This window comes from Nannospalax galili, unplaced genomic scaffold (genome assembly GCF_000622305.1).
Source record: "Nannospalax galili isolate Female #2095 unplaced genomic scaffold, S.galili_v1.0 scaffold388, whole genome shotgun sequence".
Lineage (NCBI taxonomy): Eukaryota > Metazoa > Chordata > Mammalia > Rodentia > Spalacidae > Nannospalax > Nannospalax galili.
The window spans coordinates 3627764-3655165 of record NW_008360304.1 but is presented as its reverse complement, the minus strand read 5'-3'; the positions used below and the strand labels follow the sequence as shown (position 1 = coordinate 3655165).

Genomic DNA, 27402 nt, shown 5'->3' with positions numbered 1-27402 from the left:
TTACGGCCAGTTTTGAAAGAGATGCATCTTAGCTCTGGAAATAACTGTTATTGAGCATATTAAAGTTGTAATGATATGCTTCTTCTAAAAAAAATAAAAAGTAACATTAAAGAAATGTAGGAAACAATATATTTATATTTTAAAATGGAGATCCTCTTTAAAGGGTAAAAACTCATTCAATTTTATATCTCACAGGGTTTATACTGAGTTCAATATTGTATAATAGCAGGGATATCAGAGTATAAGGGCTCTAGTGGGGGGAGGGAGGCTATGGGAGGGTGCTATCTGGGGAATGGGTGTAAAAAAATAAATAAAAAAATAATAATAATTCTTCAAAGCATAAAAATTTGCTCCTTAATAATTAGTAGATGTGAAAAACATTACCACTGAAATCTACCTGATGACTTTATATCCATGCTCAGATTCCAAGAAGCTCAGAAAGTAAGACTGTGACTAGTAATAATCAGATATATAGAGATTAGAAACGCATGTGCAAACATCTTACTGTCAATTGCATCAAAAAATGAATTTTTCTGTATGAAACTGTGTATTTTAATAATGAAATGGAGATCTTTTTTAAAGGTTAAAACCTCATTTAATTTTATGTCTTATAGGGTTTATGCTGAGTACAATATTGTATAACTGTATTAATTCAACTGTAAACCTAAAAATTTACAGCCAATTTCAAAAGAGATGCATCTTAGCTCTAGAAATTGTTATTGAATATGTCAATGCTGTTGTAATGAAATGCTTCTTTTAATTATGTGGTTATTAAATAAATAATGAGAAAAAAAAATACTGTCATGAAGTCCTAGCACTCGGGAGGCAGAGACAGACGTATCTCTGTGAGTTCAAGGCCAGCCTAGTCTACATAAGAGAGTTCAACCAGCTGGGGCTACAGGGAAATCCTGTCTTGAAATGATCAAAAAATAGAAAAAGAAATGAAGAAAAAATACTGTTTTTTTTTTAAAGTTGTTCTATATAAAAAAGTTATTATTCTAAATTGCACACAATAATAATTTTCCATATGAAATCCTTACTGGAGTCTCCCAACATGCTACAGTTTGCTTCAAACAAGCAAGTTAACATGCTGATTCTGTCTCTAAGAGTTAAGGAACTCAAAAATAGGTAGTGATGGTGTAAAATACCCCTCCATGTATCATACCTATGAAAGGAATCACACTGAACCTGATTCACATTTGCAATGATAGAATTTTAGTTCTGTAAAGAGAAAAACAGGGCTGGGTGTAGTGGTGCATGCCTTTAATCCCAGCATTTGGATCTCTGTGAGTTCAAGGCCAGCCTGGTCTACATAGTGAGTTCTAGGCCAGCTAGGACCACAGAGAGACCCTGTCTCCAAAACAGGGCTGTTGCTCCTTTAAACGACATAGTTTACTACTTAGTCACCTTCAACTTACAAAAAAACAAAATCACTTGGCAAAACAAAACATAACAAAAAGTAAGTACCAAGAAGTATAAAAAGAAAAAAATGAAGCCATGAATATACATGTTCTTAGTTTATACGGAGAATTTCTCTTTGGTGAGAATATTTTATTACACAAGAAAATAACTTTCTCATTCTATGAATCCAAAGATGACCCAGGGATTTATGCTATTTGTAGTGAATTAACAACTTGAAAATACCATGAAATTTATTGCAGGAGGGTTTTTCCATAGCTTTTTAAAAATTACACTATTTGTCAAATTTTATAACAGTTACCATATTGGCTTTCTTTTTTTGTTTAGTTTTTGGTTTTTGTTGATTGTTTTTTGACAGGGTCTCCCTAGTCATGACTGGCCTGGAATTTGATGTGAATCAGGCTGGCCTCGATCTCACAGAGATCCACCTGCCTCTGCCTCCCAAGGGCTGGGATTAAAAGCACAAGCCTGTCCAGTATCCATACTGTTTTTCAAAAATGACAAACTCTCTGTGTGGATCATGTGTCATGTTTTTTATTCCTTCTCATATAAATATCATTCAACTTTTAAACTGAATGTTATAAAAAAAAATCCTAATGTGCCATGTCTATAATTACTCACTTGAAATGACCTCTCCATTGTTATCGCAAAGTAGTATTCTCTCCTGGGATATTTTCGCTCACAGATCAAAACTTGATTGCATATTCTGCCCTTTGCTCCCGTTTGCTTGGTAATCAATTTTTTCCCAATCATCTGTGCAGAAACAGCTTTTGCTTCTTCTGGACTACAATAAGAAAAACACTTCAAATCAACATCATAGCTAAAGTCTCAGTTAAATTTCAGTATGCATAGTTCCAAAATGTGATAATCTTGAATGAATCTTCTTTAAAAGCTCTGACTTACGAGAACACGATCTTCACTCCACCTTTGAGGCCACTTGAAAATGTTCCTTTTCCTCTACCACCAGCCAAAACCTGAGCTTTTATCACAACATCCTTTGAACCTATAAGAAAAACTTTTTACTATATAGGAAGCAGGGAACCATATGCAAGACTGTATTTTATTTAACATATACACTAATATATGTCATTAAAGTTCCATATATCCACAATGTAAAAAGATGAGCATTCCATGCATAAATTTTTCTAGATTCAAAAGACAGAACATTCACCATTTAAAAGACCTATGCCTTAAAAAGATCAGACATATCCAATCATTTCTGAAAGTACTGTTTAGTGAAAATATTTTAACTATTCTTTGACATTTAAAACATCAAATGCTCTAGAAGGTACTAAAGTACAGAAATGACATTTAAATGTTTCCTTAACACCTCCTGGTCTCTCTAGTCTCACAGGTAAACAAACTTGTGAATGAGTCATAACTGCTACTTTGAGCAGGAATATGCTATGACTTGGGATACTACCAGTACCTGTACTGACACTGATTTATACTCTCCCACTAACACAAAGTCCTGTTACCATACACTACTGAGCAGTAATGTTATGAGGGCTTATTAGGAGTAAGACAGGTATACTAAAAATTCCCAGGATACTATGCTTTTAAGTCAGTCATATAGTTTATAAATAGTATAATTTGTATTCCTTAACAAGTAGAATAAACACTATTCCTTTTCCTACCCTTTCTAATTTACTGTATAAAACTAGCAAACTTGGGGCTGAGGAGACAGCTCAGTGGGTAAAGTGATGGCTGTATAAGCATGAGGGCCTGAGTTCAGATCCCCAGTACCCCAGGCACAGTTGCATGCCTGAAACTCCAGTGCTAAGGAGGGCAGAGACAATGTAGAACACTGAGGTTTGTTGACCCTCAGCCTAGCTGAGTGTTCAGTAAGAGACCCTGTCTCAAAAAAATAAGGTGGAGGGCTGGCGAGATGTCTCAGCAGGTAAAATTGTTTGCTGTACAAGCCTAAGGACCTGTGTTCAGTCTCCAGGTCCAATAGCAGGAGAGCTGACTTCTAAAAGTTGTCTTCTTATCTACATACACATAGCATGGCATGAGCATGCCCACACTCTCATACACACTACATACACATAACAACAATAATTTTTTTAAGATTTATATTTACTTCATGTGTATGAGTAGTTTGCCTGCACCTATATAAGTGCACCACGTGTGCCTGGTGCCCTCAAACATTAGAAGAGAGCATGAGACCTCCTGGGAATGGATTAAGAATGGATGCTAACCACAATGTGGGTGCTGAGAACTGAACCCAGGTCCTCTAGATGAGCAGTAAGTACTCTTGCATGTTGAGCCATCTCTCTAGCTCCTAAATAGAATGTTAAAAAAATAATAAGGTGGATGGGGCTGAAAAGATGGCTCAGCAGTTAAGGGCACTTTCTGCTCTTGCAGAGGCCCCAGGTTTGGTTCTCGGCACCCACTTGGTAGCTAACAACCATTTGTAATTCCAATTCTAGGAGATCTGACAACTTCTTCTGGCCTCCTTGGGTACTGTACACACATGCTACACTTACAGCCATGCAGGAAACATACTCATACATGTAAGAAATAAATCTTCTTTAAAATTTTTTTTTAAATTAATCAAAAAGACCAAAATAAATAAATAAATAAATAAATAAATAAATAAATAAGGTGGAGAACAATAAAGGAAGACACTCAGTGTCAACTTCTGACCTAATGTGCATGAACACAAGAGACCGTACACATGTACAACGTACACACACACACATCAAAAAAAAAAAAAAAAACTAGCAAACTGGTTAGTTACTCTAGATTCTAGTCACTGTTCACTTTCAAGGTAATACCTCTTAGAAAGGCATTCTCTGTCTCACAGACATGCACAATTTCTAATCCTCTTCATTTTGCCTCTGTAGCATTTTGCACACACTGGCAGTAGAGCCCCATTTACTATATTATGGGAAATATAGGGCCTTAGGCTATTTGCTGTATCTCAAGCACAAAGTCTCAGGGGTATAACCACTGCTCTATAAACAAGTATTTGAACAAGCTGAGAGCCATACTCTACAATGAGAAAAAGTCATTTCCAGGAAGAACCAATTTCCAGAAAAAAACCAATCAATCGAGATAAGAGATGCTACTTGCGATGAAATAAGAATAAGCTACAGTGCATACCATAAGTATAAAAGAATACTTAGAAAACTATGTAAATTAACCTATTTTGGAAATGTTTACTACTTAAATCAGAAGATGATCTTATGAGCTAGTCACAATTATTTAACACAAACAAACAAACAAACAACAACAAAAAAAAACTCATACCCCACAGCCATTCATTAGGAAATCATACTAGTTATACCTAAAAGCTTTATGCAGATTCTTGGCCACTTCTCATCACCTCCAGTCGGGTATCTGTCCCAGCCATCATTAGCTCTCACCTGGATGACATCAATCCCCCATGTAATATTTTAAAGCAGGAGCCACTGAGCAAATGATATTCTACTTAATACTTAATAACCACTCTGAATACTCATTCCAGCCAGTAAAAGCCATAGTACTTACATGGCCCACATGATGCCCTTTTAGCTCTAGGACCTCCCTGCTCACTGCACTCCAGCTGTACTAGTCTCCTCTTGCCATCAGGACTCTACTGCACCTGAATGAAGTACTCTCCAACTAGCTGTCCTGTCAAGTTTCTCTCTAAATCTCACATTGTCCCTTAAGCTTACTTACCCTGATCAATCTAGTTAATACTGCAATCTGCCCACCTCCAACCCATTTCCCTTCTCAGATTCACTCTTTCTCACAAAAGAATCAACAGCTGCTCAGATAATACACAATTTTCTCACATATATCATTTGTTGCTTTGTTTCCCCACTAGAATGTAGATTCAGGGGTGGCAGATTCTTTATTGTATTCACTGATGTTTAAAAGCTGCTGTAAGAGTTCCCAAGATATATTCTGCTGAACGTTGAAAGAAGGAACGTGTTAAAAATGAACAGAACCTTGCAATTCTAGATTTTTTTTCCCACTGCCCTTGAAAAAACTCAGATCTGAAAATACCAGGTCCACAGTCCTGCAATTGGAGCTTAGGAGTGCCTTATTTAGACAAGACCAATATTTTTCATTATGTCACAGGATCTACCATTCACAAATGTGTTAAAACAAATAATAGGTAAAGATTAGAGATAATTTAAATATTAACTCAAAAACCAACAATTTTCTTAATGAGAAATCAACAGACATCCTCAGGGACCATTAGAGAGGTAAGGTTCAAAGAAAAAGAGAAGCCATTATTTATCTCATCCTGGTTACCTGATTTTTCCAGTACTTTAGAAATAGTCATTTATATCTAAACATATAGAGAAGGGGAAAAGAGTTAGAAGGTAAATATAAAGACAACTGATTGAAATATTTTATTCAACTCCATTAATTCATTCAACAGATTCATCTACAGGCCAGACACCATGTAGGAGATGTAGACAGACCAGTGACAAGAGAAACCTATCCTTTCCTCTCAGAGCTTGTACTCCTAACCTCTATTACAGATCTGACACTCTAACTGTCAATATTTTGTGACAAGAACATACTTTCTTAATGAATAAGATAGTCTCTGTTCCAAGGGCCTCAAAATGAGAGCTCCTAGGGCTGGAGAGATGGCTCAGTGGTTAAGAGCTCTGGCTGATCTTTCAGAGGACCTGGGTTCAGTTCCCAAACCCACATGGGGACTCACAGTCACCTGTAACTTCAGTTCCAGGGGCTCCAACACCCTCTTCTATCTCCGTGGGTACCTGCATGCACTTGGTGCATGCAAACTCACACAAGCACACATACATTCACATAAATAATAAAAAAAAAAACTTTAAAAACCTGCTCTTTACAGAAGTTGCCAGGAATACGAAAGAATTAGAATAATCATCTCATTTTTTTTAAGTTTTTCAATAATTTTTTTTAGAAAAAAAATAAAATTTTTGCAGAGGACCAGGGTTCGATTCCTAGCACCCACATGGCAGCTACGAACCATCCTTAACTCCAGTTAAGCCCTCTTCTGACCTCCGCAGCATTGCATGACATGGGTGCACTCACATACACACAGGCAATACACTCATACACATAAAATTAAAGTTAAAAAATAAATAAATAAAATTTAAGTAGAAAAAAAATCCATAAAATTAGTTTTTTTAAAAAAATTAATTATAAGAATTTAGAAATAGGTGAAAAAGTTTAACTGACTTCATTAATATATAAATCAGGACCTACTTACTGAAAGTAACCACATACAAATTCAAATTTTTGCTAAATAATCTGAAAAAAATTCTGATTATAATAATAAAAGTTATAAATGAAAAGTCACACTTCCAAGCCAAGAAAATAATGGTCATCTCATTCAAAACAGTTTATACAGTAATATTCTCATTTTAAAAAGAAAATTTTTAAAAGAAAAATCCATTTTTGAAACAAGTACAAACCAAGATAAAAATTTTAATTTTAAACATTTAAATGTTCTGTATTTTTTTGTGAAAAGATAATAAAAATAAAAGGCTTCCACCAAAGCACATTTAAAGTCATATTAATCAAAATACATGCAGGATGACTATGCTTATCTACATAAACTGGTAGGATTTAAACACTATTATGCAGAAAATGCATCATTTCACTATTTCCATACTAAATCTTTAAAAAATTTAAACTTATTTAGTAAAATCAAGCCGTTTTCTAAAACATGATACAACTTAAAATTAACAAAAGTTATTAAGGATTCTGTCAATAAGAGAATGTAATAACAAATATGAGCAACTACTGATTTCACTTAATAGATACTAATATCTATTTGTCACCTAAGCATCAAGCACCCTCCTCAACTTAGGGGCATATCAGTGAACAAACCAGGCAAGCCCTGGTCTCCTGGAGCTTACATTCTAGAGCTCAGCTTCTTGTTTATCCCCAGTACTTCCAGTGTGTTCCCAGGTGTTCTAGTTCCTCCAAGGGGAGAGGCCTGCTGCAGAGAATGGACTGGGCAGAGTGAGCTGCGGAAGGAGGGGTTTGTGGCACTATCTTGGGACAGGAGCGGGGACCCACAAGTAATGAGTAACTAATGAGTAGTGGGAGTGGGGAATGCGCAGCAGCCAGGCAAGGACAGAATGGGCTGACACTTATGGACCTGGGGCGAGATTGCTGGCCCCTGAGGCACGAGCAAATGCTAGAGGTGATCGTGGGTGTGGTGCGAGAGCAGTCTGGTATGGCAGGCTCTGAGCAGTGCAGCCAGAGGTGCCACTGGAGCTGAGCGGGTGCAGGGCTAGGCACTGGGTGCTCACTCCTTTGTAAGTTACTCCTCTCTCCCTCCCCCACGATAATAATAAATGCACATAAAGATATGTTATATGGTTTGCCTGATAGCGCAAAAGACCTAGAGAGAAATCTGGCAACATTCAGACTTTCCACAGTGAAAGAAAGAAGTACTAGATCTCTCTTCAGTTACACCTAAACAGCTAAGGTTTTCCTTCACCATTACCCTGAAAAAAACCATCACAGCCACCATCTTTAGGCTACAGCCAAGTTAACAGAATCTCTTTCCCCATAACTATGATCCAACTAAAAACAGAATTTTAGCTTCCTAGTACCAGCAAGTGATTCCTACGTCTGTAGTGTTAGTACACTCCAGAAGTTCGAAATCATCTCATAATAACTGCAAAAACTTCAACAGCCATAGAGTTTGACCTTCTAAGTCATTTATTTTTACATTTTATTTTTGTTTTATGTGTATGAGTGGTTTGTACACATGTATATAAGTGGAACCGCATGTGTGCAATGCCTGTGGAGGCCAGAAGAGGGTGTTGGATACAGACAGTTGTTAGCTGACATACACATGCTGGGAGCTGAACCCAGGTCCCCCACAAGAGCAGCCAGTGCTCTTAATTGCTGAACCATCTCTCCAGTCCCAATTTTTTTTTTTTTTTTAAATAAAAGTCAGGTAAGATGTGGTGGCATGTCTATAGTTCTTACACTGGGAAGTAAAGGCAGAAGGATCAGGAGTTCAAACTTGTCCTTGGCTACATGAGACCGTACCTCAAAAAACAACCAACCAATAAACAAATAAGTGCCAAAAGTTGTCATCAAGTCAAAAGTAAAGTTCATATCAAAGTTTCCATGTCAAGGTGACCAAGTTTTTCTTAGAGTACCTAATTTTTTGGCAATTGCATAAGCTTCATCTGATGACTTTGCCACAAATCCTTTGGGAACAGAAACACCAGCTTCTTCCAACAATTTCATACTCATGTATTCATGTAGTGAGAGATTCCTTTGCTGTTGCTGTTGCATTTGGAGTCCATACTTATTAAACAATCCAGAATTTCCAAGAACCTAGAAAAATTGAAGATATATTTACATATGACAGTGATTTGGCAGTTGTTCTTGTAAAAAACACCTCCTCAAAATATTTTGTTTATATAAGCACTTGGTTCTTCCTAACTACAAAGAAATTGTTACATTAAATCATCAGAATGCAGAATTCAGAGTTCTGAATTGCAACATAAAACTAAAAGCTCATCTACCAGCTAAATATCAAATATTACACTTTCCCTGCCATCTCTAGTTCTATCTTACATTTGGGCTTTATTACCATATCTCCATTGACCTACAGGGAACTTCTATCTGAAAGATAAATTCAGAAACCCTAAGGTCAATCTCATCTTCTCCACCAAACTGAAACTCCTTCCCAGTTTCCTTCTCTCCACCCTCTTCTAGCATCTAACAAACCCCTGGCATTAGATATCTGATGGCTGAATGACTGGTACCCATACACCTTCCTTATACTCAAGACAAAATCCCAGCTTCATCGGTAGTGGACACCACCGCAGTGCACTGTCTGGGACAGCTCTCATTCCAGTCCTCTCATATTTGATCTCCTTGCCCAAAGCCATACTTTCTTCCTACTGGCAGCTCACACTCAGTGGCATCAATAGGAGTAGGAGAATGGATATAAAGACCTGACGCTTGACACTTTAGGACTATTCAAAAGAGCCATCCTAGTTCCAAATCTCCCACAGGGATGCCAGGCTTCTGTGCAACTCAGCACAGTATTTCCTCTACTTTAGTTCCCCCACCTTCACTCTTCCATAGGCATTTTTCCTTATCAGTTTTCCATAAACTTCTTCCATACAACTTTCCACCTCATAGTCTATCATCTCAGCATATCATCCTGTAATATCATCTCTGGTTCATCCATTCTAAATGATTCCCTTAACTGGCACATCTTTTACAAGCCTAATACAGCAGACTTATCCTTCAGAAAACACAGCAACTACAAACTCCTCCCCTTTTCAATCTATGTAGAATGTTCATTCATTCTATCAACTAGTTATTAAACATGGCACACTAGAAATAGAGAAATAAGCCAAACAAAATAACCTTATCCTCTAAGGTTTAATTCTAGTGTGTATTTGTAGAGGAGGACATACGGTAAAGAAACATTTGCCAGAGATGGCAATTAGAAAGCGTAAAGGGAAAATGAAAAAGAGTGTTCATACAAAGAGAAAACTAAAACATTTCTGAGTACAACTTAATCAAAATTATGCCTAAAAGGGTCCACAAGATGACTGAGATGCTAAGGGTGTTTGCTGCACAAGCCTAATGACCTGAGATCGCACCCCAGAACCCATGTAAAGGTGGAAGGAGAGAACCAACCACACAAATTTGTACTCTTAGCCCATATACACATAAATACACACAGACTCTCATAATAAATTAATGCCTAGCTAACTGGATAACTCAGTATCTTGATTTAGTGTCATTCCAATATTAAAAGCCAGCAACTTCCCACTGTTCTAAAAGCCTATCTCCTGACCTATTCCTGGATATATATCAACAGAAATGAGTCCTATGTCTACCCCAAGACATATATGTTTATATCAGGCTTAATAATTACTGAAAAAATGTAAATGGCCCCATGCACATCAACAGGAGAATGAATAAATTATATATTCACATAACAGGATGGTATTACAAGGTGGGGAAACTATTGTTCACTCACCAGTGAATTAAATTCACAAATGTAATGGTCTGTTTGGGTTTTTTTGCGGGGGGAGAAGGGGTCTGAGGCAAGGTTTCACTTTATAGCCTTAGCTGGTCTGAAATTCACTATGTAGACCAGGCTGGCCTCAAATTCACAGAGCTCCACCTACCTAGGCCTCCTGAGTGCTAGGATTAAAGGCATGTGTCACTACTTCCAGCCACAAATGTAATATTGAAGCAAAGAAAGCCCAGAATTCATACTTCTATGATCTTTAAAAAAAAATTTATTATTTATTTTATGAGGGGGTTTATAATGCCATGGTACATGTGAAGGTTAGAGGCCAACTTGCATTAGTTAGTTCTCTCCTTCTACCATATGGGTTCTAGGGATAGAATTCAGGCCTTTAGGCTTCTTGGCAAGTGCCTTTACCCATTAAGCCATCTCACCAGAACCTATGGTCTCTTTTTACATCACCCGAACCAGTCAGAATTAGTGGTTACTTTCCAAAGGGGTATTGATAAAAGGGACATGGGAGCTTTTTGGAGATAATAACACTGCACACTATCTCTTTTTTCTAAGATTTAAGTGTGTGTGTGTGCACGCGCGCGCGCGCACATAAGTGTGGGTGCCCATGGAGGCCAGGGGCACTGGATCCCTTGGAGCTGGAGTTACAGGTTGGGAACTGCCTGTAGTGCTGAGAGTGAAACTCAGGTCCCCTGGATGAGCAGTGAGACTGCTTAACCACTAAAGCATCTCTCCAGCCCTGTATATCTATCTGAATGGTGGCTAAAACTTGTATATATACATAAAAATCAACCATCAAGTTAAATTGAATATTTTATTGGACATAAACTATGTCTAAAAAAAATAACAACAAAGGTGAAGGAAGTACCTAGAATAACCCTAACAAAAATTGTTACACACCGAAATATTGTTAATGTCTATATACTAGTGTGTTGGGGATGCTAAAATAATGCCAAGTTAGTGCTAGTTAAAAAGGAAAAAGGCATGTAAATAAAGAGTTTCTAAAAGAAAACTCTAACAGCTATAAAAGACACATTGGGGACATCTGAATCAGAACTGCATATTAGATATTCACATTAAAACAATAATAAAGTTCCTAAAGATTGTATTATGGTTATTTGGGAGAAGATCCTATTCTTTGGGGGTTGGGGTGTTGTGTTCTGATTTCATTTATTTCCTTTGTTTTGAGATGGGTCTCACTAGGTTGCCAAAGCTGGTATAGAACTTTAGGAAATCAAGTGATTCTGCCACCTCAGTCCCCCAGGTAGCTAGGACTACATGCCAAGTCACCAAGGACTACATGCCATGTTACCACCTCTGGTTCCAAAACGTTCTATTCTTAAAGATATATGCTCAAGTATCTATGGGCGACGAGCCACGGTGCCTGCAACTTCTTCTCAAGTTCAGCAAAAATAAATGCATGTGTGATTTTACAGAAAAATGTATGCATGTAATTTTTAATAGACACAGCATTTGTGGCAAAATGTTAAGTTTGGGGAAGGCACTACAAGTATTATTCATTGTACTGCTGCTGGAACATTTTCTTTAGTTTGATTTTTTTTCAAAAGAAAAGTTTAAGATAAGTATACGGCTAAGGTTTCTTTCAAATGCTCTATGGTCAAAGAACTAGCACATAGGAGGTATTGTTGGCAGCTTTTACACCACTGTAAAGGAGTTTTAGGAGCTAGAGTATATTCTTTAGTTTTAAATTCTGTTAGTAATACAAATCCCTGCATAATCACAAGGACTCACCGAGTTAAGTATTTTTCCTGGCTATTGTCATTTAAAAGATTCCTAGTGCCAAGGAGGAGCTGTGAGTCCACAGTAGCCAAAGCCACAACTAGACAGGAAGAGTAAGCTCCGGTGTTCTAAGGTGCAGTGACTGTGGTTAACATAACAATAATGTACTATTTTCAAACAGCTGGAAGACATGGTTATACATGTGCTCATCACAAAGAAATGACATTTGAGGTGATAAATATGCTAATTACCCAAATCTGATTATTATAGGAATACATGAATTAAAATATCACTGAACCCCAGGAGTATTTACAAATTATTATGTTCTGTTTGGGGTTTTTTATATTTTATTTATTATTTTTATTTTGTCTATGCATGTATTGCCTGCATGTGTAAGTGCATCCATGTTGTGCAATGCCGCGGAGGACAGAAGAGGCTGTCAGATCCCCTGGAACTGGAGTTACAAACAGTTGTTAGCTGCCATGTGGGTGCTGGGTTCAAACCTGGGTCTTCTGAAAGAAGAGCCAGTGTTCTTAACTGCTGAGCCATTTCTCTAGCCCCAGAAAACTTTTTTTGAAAAAGGAAAAAGAAGAACATTCCTGCCTAAAGGAAGTGACCACCTCCTGGTCAAAGCAAAGTGAAATCTTATACACTTATAACCTGAACTGTTTTCAACAAAGATAAACAAAAACTGGAAGACAGTCAGAGGAATTTTTTTATGTATGTGAATGTAATGCCTGCGTGTATGTAGGTGCACCTGTGTCATACAATGCCTGCAGAGGTCAGAAGAGGGTGTCAGATCTTCTGGAACAGTTAGGGACAGTTGTTAACCACCATTTGGGTGCTGGGAACTGAACCCAGGTCCTCTTCAAGAGCAACCAGTGCTCTTAACAGCTGAGCCATGTCTCCAGTCCCCAGAGGAACATTTTTTAAGTGAAGAAAATTGCTTCATTTAATGTGTGACCTTGAATCAGTTTCCTAAGACTTTGCAGTTCTGTGTCTCCATCTATAAAAGCCAGGGATTAAACTATTTGCAAACTCTGGAGTTCTTAATGGATGGGATGGAAAAGAAAAGAAACTTATAAAAGACAACATAATACAAACCCCCCTATGAAGAAACAAAGGTGTTTCCAAATGGATAATATCAGAATGGAAATCGGTTTGTTCACCAGACCTTCATTCTTTAAGAACTAGACAGTACCATTTACGGACGATTAAATTTTTTTTTCTTATTTATTTATATATGGCACGGAGAAATTACTTCAGAACATAGCCTAAAACTCCGGAATTGACGAAAGAAGTCAATGTTGTTCTTGGAATTTCTAGGTATCGACACAGGAAAAAGAGGCAAATTTTATTGAGTTTTTGTTTGGTTGGTTTTGTTTTTGTTCTTCTGAGACGGTTCTCTTATATGGCAAATTATGACCTTGAACTTCTGATCCTCCTGCCACTACTTCATGAACGCTTGGGTATGGAACCCGGTGCCTGCCACATTCTAGGCAAACACTCCATCGAATGAACTACATTTCCAGTTCCATCCATTAGGTTCTTTAAGTTGTAGGCACTCAAGCACACGGGCTTCAGAAGTGGACAGTTCTGGAATTAAACCTCAGCCTTCACCTCATCTGCTGTTTCCTGGGCCAAAGTACTTTTCTCTTAGCCACAAGATCTTCATCAATGATACAGGTCTTAATGACAAGCCTCCCAATGACCTTAGGACAATTCCTGACACGCTACAAATATTGAAAAACAAAACAACCAAACGAGTGGCTACTAACTAGAGTCCATCCAGAAATGAAGTCCCCTGGATTACTTTCTTACTGCCCCAGGTAGTAAGCTGGGAAACTTCAAACTCATTACTGGTACTGACAGTCACACACTGGGGAGAATAAGCAGGCAGACACTGCTGGTCTTCAGAAGTCCTTCCCACCCGTGACAGCTCCCACGAGTCACCCTAAGTGCACCAGGTGGGAACCCCGAAGCCTCGGCCCACTAAGGGCCGCGGACCGCCAGGCCAGGGTCCCCTCCGTGACCCGCCGTCGTCTAAGGAGCTCGGCGGGCTGCCAGGGCCGCACGGCCTGGGCTCCTGGGGAAGGCAGAACCGCCCACAGCCGCCCGCCCGCAGCCCTGGCCGGCAGCGCTCCCTCCGAGCCCTGCAGGACACCCGGGAATGTCAGCGGCGGGGAGTGCGGGCAGCTGGGCCCGCGTCCCCACGCCACGCCCTGCCGACCCGGGAGGCCACAACAGGCCCGGCAGCTTACCTTGGCGGCGGCCCGCAGCACGGTCCGCGGCCGGTGACTCCTCAGGACCGCGGCTGCCAACTGCCGGCTATAGAACATGGAGGCCGCCATTTCTGAGTCCGACCCCGTCCCCTGCACACCGTGCGCAGGCGCAGAGGCGCGGGAGCGCGGCGCAGGGACTCCAGGGGAGCTCGGAGCAGGGCCCCGGACCGTCCGTGGACCTAGGATGGTCCACGGGGCGGGGCCGCGGGTTAACCCCGCAGCTGCCGGATTGCGCAGGCGCGCGGCGGTCCAGCATGTGCTGGCCAAACTTGTAACCACCCAGCAAACTTTGACCTTCCGAACTTGACGCAGCCTCAAAATCTGACCTGTGGCTGGAGGACAAGATCACTTCCTACAGAACTGCAGGGCCGCCTCTTCTGTCACCTTACCTTCTCCGAGACTTAGTGGCCTCGTCTGTAAAATGGGGTTCATTCAAGATAAATGACTCAATGTGTGCTTTGAGTCTTTAGGATACTGTTAAAAAATGGAATAACCTGCTTCAAATTATTTCTGGAAAAATACGTTAAAAATTGCCTCTCTTTGGAATAATAATAATAAAAACTAAATAAAATATTTAAATAATAATAATAATAATAACTAAATAAAATATTTAAATAATAAACAGAGAAAAAAAATGGAATAATAAGCAGCGCTCCTGACGCTCCAGAATGGTTGCCAACTAGTTACCAAAGCTCACTACACTCTGGAATCCCAGGCGAAGCTTCCTTTTGTACCTAGAAAATATATTAAGTGAAATAACCCAGGCCCAGAAAGGCAAATATCCAGTGTTTCCTTTCATAGGAAGAGCCTATATAATTTTTATACATGTCATTTATGTGGGACTGAGTGGGGTTAGAGGCCAATAAACTACAAAGGGGTCCGTGAGAAGAAAATAAATATGCTCTTTGTGGGAGAACTGAGGAAACATAGTAATAGGCATACATGATACATAAGGGGAAAGGGAAATACTGGGAAAGGAAGAGTACAAACGAAGAGTTCAAACCAGGAGAAGGGCAGGGAAGTGAGGGATAGGAGGAGGGCATTCAACCAAAACTACTATGAAGATATAATGAAACCTGTTGATTATGTGCTCATTTTAAAAACACATCATGACATATTCAGGAAGCTGAGGCAGGAGAAAATTCAAGAGTTCAGGTTGTCCTGGAAATCATAATGAGACCTTGTCTTTTTAAAAAATGTGACTGCAGAATATTACACCATACATAGGACATGTGTCTCACCTCCAAGGCTCAAGGATAGAAGAAGAGGCAAAAAGAATGTAAGAGCTGGAGGAAGGTGGAGTATTGTGGACTATTGTCTTATGGGTGTAAATAACCATGGCCCTCTTAAACTCACAGCACCTGTAATTACACACTATTAAGACCATCAACATCCTGTCATGGAAGGGGGTGGTACTGATGAGGCCCTACCCCTCCCTGAGGACTTAGGGCAGTTAACAGTTGATGGGAGAGGGCATGCTCCTGTAAATGCAACCAAGTGGGCCATGCAACCACAGTCAAACTCATTTAGTCATCAAAGAAAAGACATGAAGGTAGAAGTGAGATTATTTGGGAAGAGGAAGGTGACCAGCAGATGTAGGAGGCAAGAGAAGAAGATAGGGATGAATATGGTCAAAATGTATTATATAAATATATATGAACTGTCCAAATGAAACTATTATAGATAAAATATACTAATTAAAACTAATTTATCTGATTATGTATATAAGTGCACTGCCTATATGTATGTAAGTGCACCCATGTTGTACAATGTCTGCAGGGGTCAGAAGAGGGTATCGGATCCCCTGGAACAGGAGTTACAAATAGTTGTTAGTTGCCATGTTGTGCTGGAAATTGAAACCAGGCCTCTACAAGAGCAGCCATTGCTCTTAACCACTGAACCTTCTCACCAGTCTCAAAACATTTTTTAAAAATGAAATCAAAACAGGAAAATCACCAGCAGGCCACGCCCAAAGGAAATCACTAGAGTTCTCTAGGTGAATTGGACACATATGTAGTCTTATTTTCTCATTTCCTGTTGCTATGGTTTAAAATCCTGCCCCCAACCCCAGAACTGGATGTGGTAGTGCACACCTTTAATCCCAGAATTTGGGAGACAGTGACAGGAGGATCACTGTGAGTTTGAGGCCAGCCTGATCTACATAATGAGTTCTAGGTCATTCAGGACTACACAGTGAGAGCACGTCTCAAAAAAATAAGGCCAGACATTCACCCTTCCATTCTGTCCTCAGTGGGCACTGCACTCATAAGATGCACATACATACACTCAGGCACACACACAGACACAAATAAAAATAAATAATATGCCCAATGCAAACAACTTAGGGGAGAAAGTGTTTATTTGGCTCACAATTCCAGGGTACAGTACATCACGGTGGGAAATCAAGGTGGAAAGAACTTAAAGCAGCTGGTTCTATTACTTCCACTGTCAAGAGCAGAAAACAATGAATTCATGCATGCAAGCTACTGCTCAGATGGCTTTCTCTACGCCCTTACAAGCAGGATTCCCCATCCAGGGAATGGTGCCACCCACAGTGGGCAGGTCTTCTCACTAATCAAGACAGTCCCCCGCGGACAAGCCCACAGGCCAGCCTAATCTAGACAATTCCTCATTAAGACTCCCTTCCCCGGTGATGCTAAATTGTGTCAAGTTGATGATTAAAACCTATCATCACATATACTGAGCATCAAAAACAAATTCAATGCGGTACCCATTAAAATTCCAACATAATTCTTCACAGAACTTGAAAAATAATTTCAAATTTCATATGGAAACACAAAAAAACCAGGATGTCCAATATAATCCTGAACAATAAAAGAACAACTGGAAACATTACCATCTCTGATCTCAAATTATCCTACAGAGCTATAGTAATGAAAATAGCATAAAAACAGAAAGATTGATCAGTTCAATAGAATTGAGGATTCACTTTTAAATCCACACATTTAGAGCCACCTGATTTTTGACAAAGGAGCTGAAAATACACACTGGAGAAAAGAAGGCATGTTTAACAAATGGTGCTGGCAGAACTGGATGAGAGCATGTTGAAGAATGAAGCTAGATTCCTATCTCTCCCCCTGCACAAAACTCAACTCCAAATGGATCAAGGACTTCAACATGAGACCCAATACCCTGAATCAGATAGAGGAGAAAGTAGGGAATACATTGGAACTTATAGGCATGGGAAAGAACTTTCTGAACAGGACTCCTATAGCACAAGCATTAGATTCAACAATTGACAAACGGGGTCACATGAAACTAAAAGGCTCTGCACATCAAAGGATGCTATCATTCCATTGAAGAGACAACCCACAGAATGGGAAACAATCTTTATCAGTTATACCTCTGACAGATGGTTAATATCTAGAATATACAGAGAACTCAAAAAACTGAACGAAAAACAACCCAATCAAAAAGTGGAGCAAGTTGCTGAATGGGGAGTTCTCTAAAGATGAAACACAAATGGATGAGAAAAAGCATTTCATTGCAGTTTTAACATACTCAGTAACAATTTCCAGAGCAAGGATACACCTCTTTCAAAAGTGGCTGTAAGTTTTTAGTTTCACAGTTGAATTAATATGGTTATACAATACTTACAATACTGAACTCAGTATAAACCCTGTAAGACATAAAATTGAATGAGTTTTTAACCTTTAAAGAAGATCTCCATTTCATTTTAAATTATGCTGCTTCCTACATTTTCAATGCTACTAAGGCTTGGATGTTTGCACATGTGTCTTTAATCTCTATGTATCTGATTATTACTAGTCACAGTTGGTTACACTTGGATCCTTGGCACCTGAGTATGGATATAAAGCCATCAGGTAGATTTCAATGGTAATGTTTATCACCTCTACTAATTAACATGAAGTAAATGTTTATCTTCTTCCTCAAATATGTCTTTTCTTTTTCATTTGTTGATTTTTTTGTATCTCATACAGAACATCCCAAACAATCTTATTCATCTATATGCCCACTTCTGAAATGGCACCCTCCCATAGCCTCCCAGCTCCCACATACTGGAGCCCATATACTCCATCATCCCTGTTACTGTCCACTGTGTTGTTGGAGCCCACAGCCATTCCCCAGTGCTTGTCCGTCTGCTGAATCTAGTCAGCCTATCTAGAGATCCTTGTTTCAGGAAGATCAGCTGTTCCTCATCTAGCAGCAATCAGTCGTCAATATTCCTTTAGATAAGATTGGGGTCTGCTGTTCATTTTCCCAGTTTTATGCTGGGTTACTGTCTGCGAGTCTTTTGGGCCATGCTGGCCAATAACTCAAAAGAAGGTATCTCCTATCTGGCATTGTTTCTTGTTATGTAGCCTTTAGCTATACATATGAATTCTTAAAAAGAATTATATTGACCTCATTAGTCTTTGGTTATACTTTCCTTTTGGATGTTTAAGACCCTACAATTGGCCAAGATAAACCAATTTATTTTTACTCTCAAAGTCATTTGAGGATCTGTTCCCCAGGAGTTACATGGGCTTGGGAGGATCCCCTGGCTCCATATGCATCTATGTGAAGATGAGTCAAAGGTTCTGCTTGACCATGGCTGGCTTCGCTTGGAAGCATGGAGGAAATGTTTCCTCTGTGTTGACCCTCCTCTTTGTAGACTGGACATTGGTTCAAGTCCATCTCATGGGGTTTCCATGGCCTCCTTGATCAAGAGGGCAGGTGACTAACCACAGTTACAGGACATTTTGTGAGATGCTCATAGTCCACTGGAGCTTAGTCAACCTAGGAGGGAAAGGAACAAAAACTGTCCTTTATGTCCCTTTGTCCAAATTAGTACAGGCCTCATAGTATGGCTATTAAACATCCAGTAATGTTAGTTCCACCAGTCTGGTACCTTTAATTATCATGTGCCATGTAGATAATGCTTGGGCAAAGACCAAACACTCTCAGATAAACCTTGCCTAGACATACTCTTTTAAATGTTCAACATCTTTAGTCATCAGGGAAATGCAGATTAAAATGCAGATCAAAACCGCTTTGAGATTTCATCTTACCATTCTCAGAATGGCAAAACTACAACAAATGCTGGCGAAGATGTGGAGAAAGGGGAACAGTTATCCTCTGCTGGTGGGAATGCAAACTGGTGCAGCCACTGTGGAAAATGGTATGGAGATACCTCAAAAAGCTCAAAATTGATCTACCATATGATCCAATCATATCGTTCTTGGGCATATTCCCAAAAGACTACACCCTATGAGAGAAGTACCTGTTCATCCAAGTTCATAATAGAAGTTGGAAACAACCTAGATGTCCATAAACTGATGAATAGATAATGAAAGTATGATACAAATACACAATGGAATATTATTCTGCTTTTTAAAAAATGAAATTATGAAATTCACAGGTAAATGGATGGATTTGGAAATAATCATCTTTAGTGAGGTTACCCAGACTCAGAAAGACAAATGTCACATGTTCTTTGTCATAACTGGATGCTAGCTTTGGAATCTTAGACATGCATGTTTTCATTTGAAACTTCAAAGAAGTTAAGAAAGTAATAAATGGTTATGGGGGACTTCCTGGGAGGGGTCTTCCTGGGTAGGATGCAGTGATATAAAGGCAGAAAGGGGTACATTAGAGTAGGAAGGGTTCGATGGGATGGGGAATGGGAGGACAGGGCAGAGGAAGGAGTAGGGGGAGGGATAAGTTGCACTACAGGTCTTTAGAAGGAGCCATTTGGAAACCTATCATTATAGAAGCTTCTTAACATATATACATGGATATCATAAATAGATTAAAAGGAGTTATGATTGGGGGACATTTCCCTTTCTAGACATCATAGGCTAATTAAAAAAAAAAAAAACCTCGATGCCAGGAATGAACTTCCTCTCTATAAACTATTGATCAGGGGTCCCATAGACCCTCAAACAATACTGGCCATTGCCCCTGCTTTTGGTTACCTATCAGAAGTGGATGGTAAAACTCTGTTGCTGAAGACACTACATACATGAACTATAGAACAAACAAGGAGAAATCAAGTTGGTGCTGAGTTTTCTACTGGCTAGCGCTCTTCCTGCTGGAAGGTGCTATGCAAGCTACCAGAAAGAAAAACCAATCATCCCACTTGTTTTGATAGTAAGCTCAAGAATTCTTTTAACCTATATGATAGAAAAATCTCTTTCCACTCATTCCTTTCTGATCCTACCTAGCTATCTCATTCCTCTTTTAGGTAGGGACATCATGTCTAAATTTTAGGCCTATTTAAATATCTTTGAGACTCCAGCTGTAAGTTATGGTGTTCCTGACACCAAGTCTTTTGTCCTATAATGGTATGGAGTTGTATGGAGCCCCAAAAGCCCTCCCTATAGTCTCCACTGTAAACCCCTACATCACCCAGCAAGTGCTCCCTGAAGTATGAGACAGCTCCATTCGTGTGTGCTCACTGACAGCTACTCCTTCCACAACTGTTTTTAAGAACCATCACAGTTTTCCTCAAAGGCCCCAACAGCTTTTAAAGCCCGAGGCATAGAAAGGCTTATAACCTCTATTGATAAATGTCTGGCTACTAGGTTACTGTTCCCATATAACTCTTTGCAGTACCCTTGCCTTGAAAATAAGGAGGTCAAGTGGATCCTATAGAATGGTCTGGGAGCTGCCAGCTGTAAATGAGGCTGTGGTCCCAATCCACCTTATACCCTCTTGGGAAATACACCCTCTAATACTTTCTGATTCATAGTGATAAACCTTAAGAACATTTGTATTCCAGTTTACCCAGACTCTCAGTTCCTTTGGCCTTTGAATTGCAGGACTCCTCTACCCACATTACTCAATAGTTCACTTGGACTGTTTTACCTGAGGGTTTCCAAAATAGCCCGCACCCCTTTGAACAGGCTCCAGCCAAAGACTTACCCTCACTTAAATGTTCTCCTGGGAAATGTGCAGCTGACTTCCTAATCTGCAGCCCAGAAAATCCATTTCAGATAAAATACAGTTCTAATTCTTCAAAAGTTAGCCTCATGTAGATGTAAGGTTTCTCCTTCAAAGGCCCAAATCTCCCAGCAGAAGATCCAGTTACTGGGATTTATATTAACTCCAGGCACAAGGAGCCTTTCCAGTAACCCTAAGGATATCATTTATTTAATATTTTATTTATTATTTTTATTTTATCTGTATGCATATATTGTTTGCATGTATGTAAGTGTACCTGTGTCATACAATGCCTGCGGAGGTTAGAAGAGGGCATCAGATCCCCCTGGAATTGGAGTTAGGACAGTTGTTAGCCACCATGTGGGTACTGGGAATTGAACCCAAGATCTCTACAAGAGCAACCAGTGCTCTTGACTGCTGAGTCATCTCTCCAGCCCCAAGATTTCATTTTAATTATGGGGACCCCAGCCGTAAAACAGTAGCTAATGAACCTTCTTGGACAAGCAGGATTTTCAGTATTTGGGTTCCCCAGTTTGGCCTTACAGCTAAACTGCTTTATGAGGCCTTAAAGGGACCAGGAGAAGAGCCAGTGGATTTAGGCCTCTGAAATGACATGAGCCCTAAACTTCATAAAGCAGCTACTTACTTCTACCCCAGTATTGACTCTCCTTGATCTTACTGAGCTCTTTTCTCAATATGTACATGAGTAAAAGAAAATAGCATTGGGTAATCCAAACTTTGGGGCCTAACCAGTGCTCAGCACCAGATTGTTGCATCTGGTGGCATGGAGCTGGCTCCCTTAACTCAGGGCACTGGCAGATGTGGCTGACTTGGTTGTACAAAAATCTAGATTAACCATAGGACAGATTATGATGGTTTGCCTGCCTCACCAGATACTTGAAACCTTAATTCAAAGGTTGTCCCCTGAATTTCAGATAGTAAAATCAACAAGTACCAGACTCTTCTCTTATAAACTCCAGTACTTACAACAAAAACTTGCCACTTTAAATCCTATTACCTTACTGTCAGATTCTAATTCTGAGACCTCTCTATAACATTCCTGTGTAGACTGCAGTGTTCAACTAGATCGACAGGATTCTCCATTTTCCCAGTGTAAGTCCACCTGGAAATAGTTTTGTGGTGGCAGAACATAGACTTTGGGGGCATATATTACTGAGCCTTACAGAGGTGGTAGAATCTAGGCCCCTTCTAGATAATTCCACCTCAGCCCAAAAAGCCTGGCTGATTGTCCTCACTGGGGCTCTCCTTCTGGATCCAGGAATGAGACTTAATATTTACACAAATTTCACCTGTCCTTTCCATGTGACCCATGCCAAAGCAGCCATCTGTAGAGAAAGGGGCCCACTGCCCATGGCATCCCTATTAAACATACTTCTGAGATTTTGGCCCTACTAGAAGTCATGTGGCTTCCAACTCAGGCAGTTGTTATACACTTCAAGACCCACCAGAAGAACCACCCTGATATTTCTCTGGGTAACAACCAAGTCAATCAATAGGCCAAATAGGTTCCACTCCAGGCTGCCTTAAGTTCTCAATTCTACTTTCCCTCAGCCTCAATATATCCCTCAAGAGACTCAACAGCCTTTAAATTGAGGCTTCACAGCAACCCCAAAGGGGTGGTCATAGAGCAAATAAAAAGATTCTACTCCCTAGATCCTCCCAGGAGAAAACTCATTAATTTTCATCAGGCCACACATTTGGGGGCCAAAGACTCCAAATTCTAATTGGGCCTCTTTCACAGGCCTAAGAATTCTTCAGACTTTGTGGTCGATTTCCAAACTTTTTCATACCTGTCGTTAAGCCAATCTTGAAGGAGCCCTAAGACCTCTTCCCCTTTTACAGCCTGTGTAGGAGAACTATGCCAGGGAAGACTGGCAAAGAAATTTTATTCATAGTCTCCCATGCAAGGGACTCAGATAACCACGGGTTCTAGTTCTAAAGCAGAAAGGGCCTCAGAGGTAACCACTTGTAGGAATGACATTTACAATAAGGGTATAACCTAGACTAAAGACTTACCTGCCAGGTGTGATGGCACATGCCTTTAATTCCAGTACTCGGGAGGCAGAGGCAGGTGGATCTCTGAGTTCGAGGCCAGCCTGGTCCACCTAGTGAGTTCCAGGACAGCTGGGGCTACAGGGAGACCCTGTCTCAAAAAGACCAGAAAATAAAAAAGACTTTTACCTAACCTTGCAACCAAAAAATTACTGCTTATAATGTAAACAAGCTTAGTGAAGTATGTGCTCTTGGCCTTATGAATGCTAAGTGTCAGGTTGTTTCTTTATCAAGTATCACTATAATATGGCTTATAAACATCAAAACCAATGTCCTCATATAACACATCATTCCTCACTTTGGACTCCTCTGATCCCTACAGTCTGATAATGATCTGGCTTTCCTTTCCAATATAATTCAGGAAGGGAGTGAAGCTTTCAAAATTAAGGATGATCTCCACATAGCCTGACACAAGACACCCTCAATCTTCCAGGAAGGTCAAAATGCCTAACTTAACTCCAAAGAAATCTCTCAGTAAGCTCACACTTTAAACTCCATCATCTTGACGCATTCCTCTCCCAATTTTGCTTTTAAAAAGTATTTTATTATTTTTATTTTATGTGTATGAGTATGTTGCTTGCATGCATGTAAGTCACCCATGTCGTGCAATGCCCATGGAAGTCAGAAGAAGGTGTGGAATTCCCCTGGAACTGGAGTTACAGATGTTTTTTAGCTGCCATGTAGTTGCTAGAAATCGAACCCAGGTCCTCTACAAGAGCAGTTAGTGCTCTTAATCACTGAGCCATCTCTCTCCCCAGCCCCCCAGTTGTGCTTTTATGATCCTATATTATGCCCCAGTCTACAGCCAAACTCAGCCCTTTCAAAGTCCTTTATGGTAGGTTCTTCCTCCAAACAGAGTTCCTACTACACTCAGAGGTTAATTATGTGTTTAAATATGTACTGGAACAGAGAATTAAGGTTACCACTGAGTATAGCCTAGAATAAGGATAGCCCTGGGCCTATCAGGAGACTGGGTCTATTAACTCAGGAGACTGGGTCTATTTTAAAAGCCTCCCACACTGGGCTGGGAGATGGTTCAGTGAGTAAAGTGCTTGACTGTGAAAGCATGAGGACTCGAGTTCAAATTCTCCAGCACCCACATACAGGGCTGGGCATGATGGCATACATCTGTAACTCAAGTCCTGGGAGGTGGAGACAGGAGGATCCATAGGGTTCACTGGCCAGCCAATATAACCAAAATGGTGGGCTCCAAGCTTAGTGAGAGACCTGTCTCAAAAAAGTAAGGTGAAGAAGCAATTTTGGTAGACATTCTGACATCAACCTCTGACCTCCACTGGTGAGCACTCCCACATGCATATATATATATATATAACACATGCATACACACACACACACACACACACACACACACACACACACCTCACAGGAGGAACGACACCAGGAAAACCCTCTGTCCTTGGCACTGCCAATCAGAGCAGCACTGAGATATCATTTTAAAAAGACCCCTGGTGAGTCAGTGGCTTGACCATTCCAGACCCTCAGTGAACCAAACTTTTGAGAAACACAGAGAAACCCTTGCGGAATTATATGCTAAAACTTCGCCAGCAGAATACATCTAGACTGAGGGATATAAACTTTTAACCAGAACTGCACACAGTATTCAGCAAGATGGGCCTGTTGAAGACCATCTACCGGGAAACATCAACACAGGTTCCAAGCACCATTCCCAACATTGGAAGGACCATTCAGGAGTAGCTCCAACATTTGCAACCAGACTTCTGAAGGACTGTACAGAGGTATGGCCAACATCTATGACCCAACCTCTGAAGGACCACTCACTGACAAGAATAGCATCCATGCGTCATCTTAGCAAAGGGCCACCCAGAAGTGAAAGTAGTGTTTACAACTCAAATCCTGAAGAACTGCCCAGAGGTGTCATCAGCATCTGCAGCCTGATCTATGACTGACTACCCACTGACATGCCCAGTGTCTGTGATCCAAACTCAAAAAGGATCATCCAGGGATATAACAGATCTCCAGGGACCCAGGACTCAGTTCTCCCCTTCCCCTTACTGAACTTTTATGTAATACCCAATGTCAATATTCAAATAAAAATAAATATCCCTGAACATCAGTAATTTTAGGACATGAAGGAGTGCTGATTGTATGCAGCAGTTACTGTGTGATGCCACAGTATGGTGATGTTTGAATAAAGACAACTGGACTCTTACCATAAATTTTAACCAAGAGGAAACCCAAACTGCTCTGAGCACCTGTTCCCTCAGAATACTCTCAGAACTGTGCTCCTGAACAAAGGCTTGCTGTTTCTTTTATTTGAAAAAGCATATTCAGCATGAAATGAGAAAGTATAAATGGACCCTTATTGGAGGATTATGTTCCTTCTGATTCCTATTGATCTTGAATAGCATGCACAACCACAAACAGATCTTGTCAATTTAATCCCATCTATTGTGACACAAATGGGATAATTATCTCATTGTCTTCAATGAAATGTGCTATTTTCAGCACTTGATATGTGAAATACATACATTATTCTGGGTCAAGGGCAAGGAAGAGTCATGATGGGTTAAGGCCGTATGTCCAGATTACAAGAGGCGCGCATGACTCAGTGAGCTTATCTCCATTAAAAACAAGTTAAGATTAACTTTTCAGTTGCAAGGTTAGGTAAAAATCGTCTATCCAGAATATGTCCATATTGTAAAAATCATTCCCACAATTGTACTGTGAGCTAATATATTAGTTACTGTGGGTACAAATGGGAAAAAAAAAACAGGAAAAACAAGAGTAAGATTAGTGGTTACCATTTAGATTGATAGAGAAAAGGCAGAGGAGAGAACACTAAATGAGACATCAGGAGGGACAAGGTCAGGGGGACTATGTAGTCACAGTGAAAGCCTGAATTAGAAGAAAAGATAAAAACATACAAACAGATAACTTAGAACAACCCCAGGTCTCAGGCTAAGATACAGAAATTCTACAAACCAGGCCAACTTATATTGAGAAAGGCTACCAAAAAGATAAGGAAAAAAGAAAGAATTAAAAAACAGAACAGGAGCAGAGCAGGACAGACGTGGCCTGCTAGCTATCTCTTTTATCCTACAATCTTCTTGGAAGGCCACAGTAGTAGCATCTACAGAGGCACAACAATAAAGTCCTAATGCCTTAGTGGGACTAAGGTGTCCCACTGTAGGTTCCCAGGTATCCTTACTGCAGAAGGTGGTATATAAACCCTCCTTAATGAAGCCTGTTGCTTCTGGATCTTCTTAAGGGAAAGTAGAGGGAAAAAAATCTCAAAAAAAAAATCAGAATACTGGAGAGCCTAAGTAAAATATAGTGCAGAACTCTGGGCTAGGACAACTCCCGGGCACCTTTTCAGGATGGGGTTGGGCTCTCTGAACTCCTATAGCTCCTTTCTTTCTGTTTTCAACTCTGTGTCTGTGGCCCCTACTTATTAATCTTCTGTTACAACTGGTATCTTATGGATTATAGACTCCAAATGGTGTTATCTCAGGGATATCAACCATCATTTCTAACCTCCAAGAAATGTCACAGTCCAGCCTTCAACCTTCTACAGTCACTACCTCCCCTCTTAAAATGTGGCTTGAGCCTTTTACACCTTGTGGTTATATGGCCCCATAACAGATGAGCAAGGCCAACCAGGACCCATTTCTTGATTCTGAAGCAGTTCCAGAAGGGAAGAGATCATCACTCCTTGTTGATGATTTGACTTTGCTGATCTGTCAGAGGAGAAATGCAGAAAATACAAGGCCAAAAATAAAAACAAAATTCCCTTACTCCACTCTCTAACAATCAGCCCTAACTACTTACAGGCTGACCCAGTAACTTATGATGCTACATATAATAAAAGCCTAACTCCCTAGCACCTCACCTTAAAAGACCAGTCGCAGAATGAACAAATGATATTCTAAAGTTTACTACCTAATGATAGGTATCTGTTCACCTCTTACCTTTAAAATCTGACCCTACACAAACAGTTCAGAGAGATAAAACTAGGTAAATTCTCTTAACTGT

The 27402-nt window shown here is 40.0% G+C and overlaps 1 protein-coding gene across 1 annotated transcript in view; it reads right to left on the bottom strand.

Moving 5' to 3' along the window:
• Positions 1-14603, bottom strand: part of Sucla2 (succinate-CoA ligase ADP-forming beta subunit) — a 53455-nt gene extending 38852 nt beyond the window's left edge. The window contains exons 1-4 of the mRNA XM_008824370.3: positions 14389-14603; positions 8532-8712; positions 2323-2422; positions 2041-2203 (exon numbers count right to left, since the gene is read on the bottom strand). Of these exons, the coding sequence (XP_008822592.1) occupies positions 2041-2203; positions 2323-2422; positions 8532-8712; positions 14389-14478 (534 nt within the window). The 5' untranslated portion in view covers positions 14479-14603. The remainder of the gene's footprint in view (positions 1-2040; positions 2204-2322; positions 2423-8531; positions 8713-14388) is intronic.
• Positions 14604-27402: the final 12799 nt, after the last annotated feature.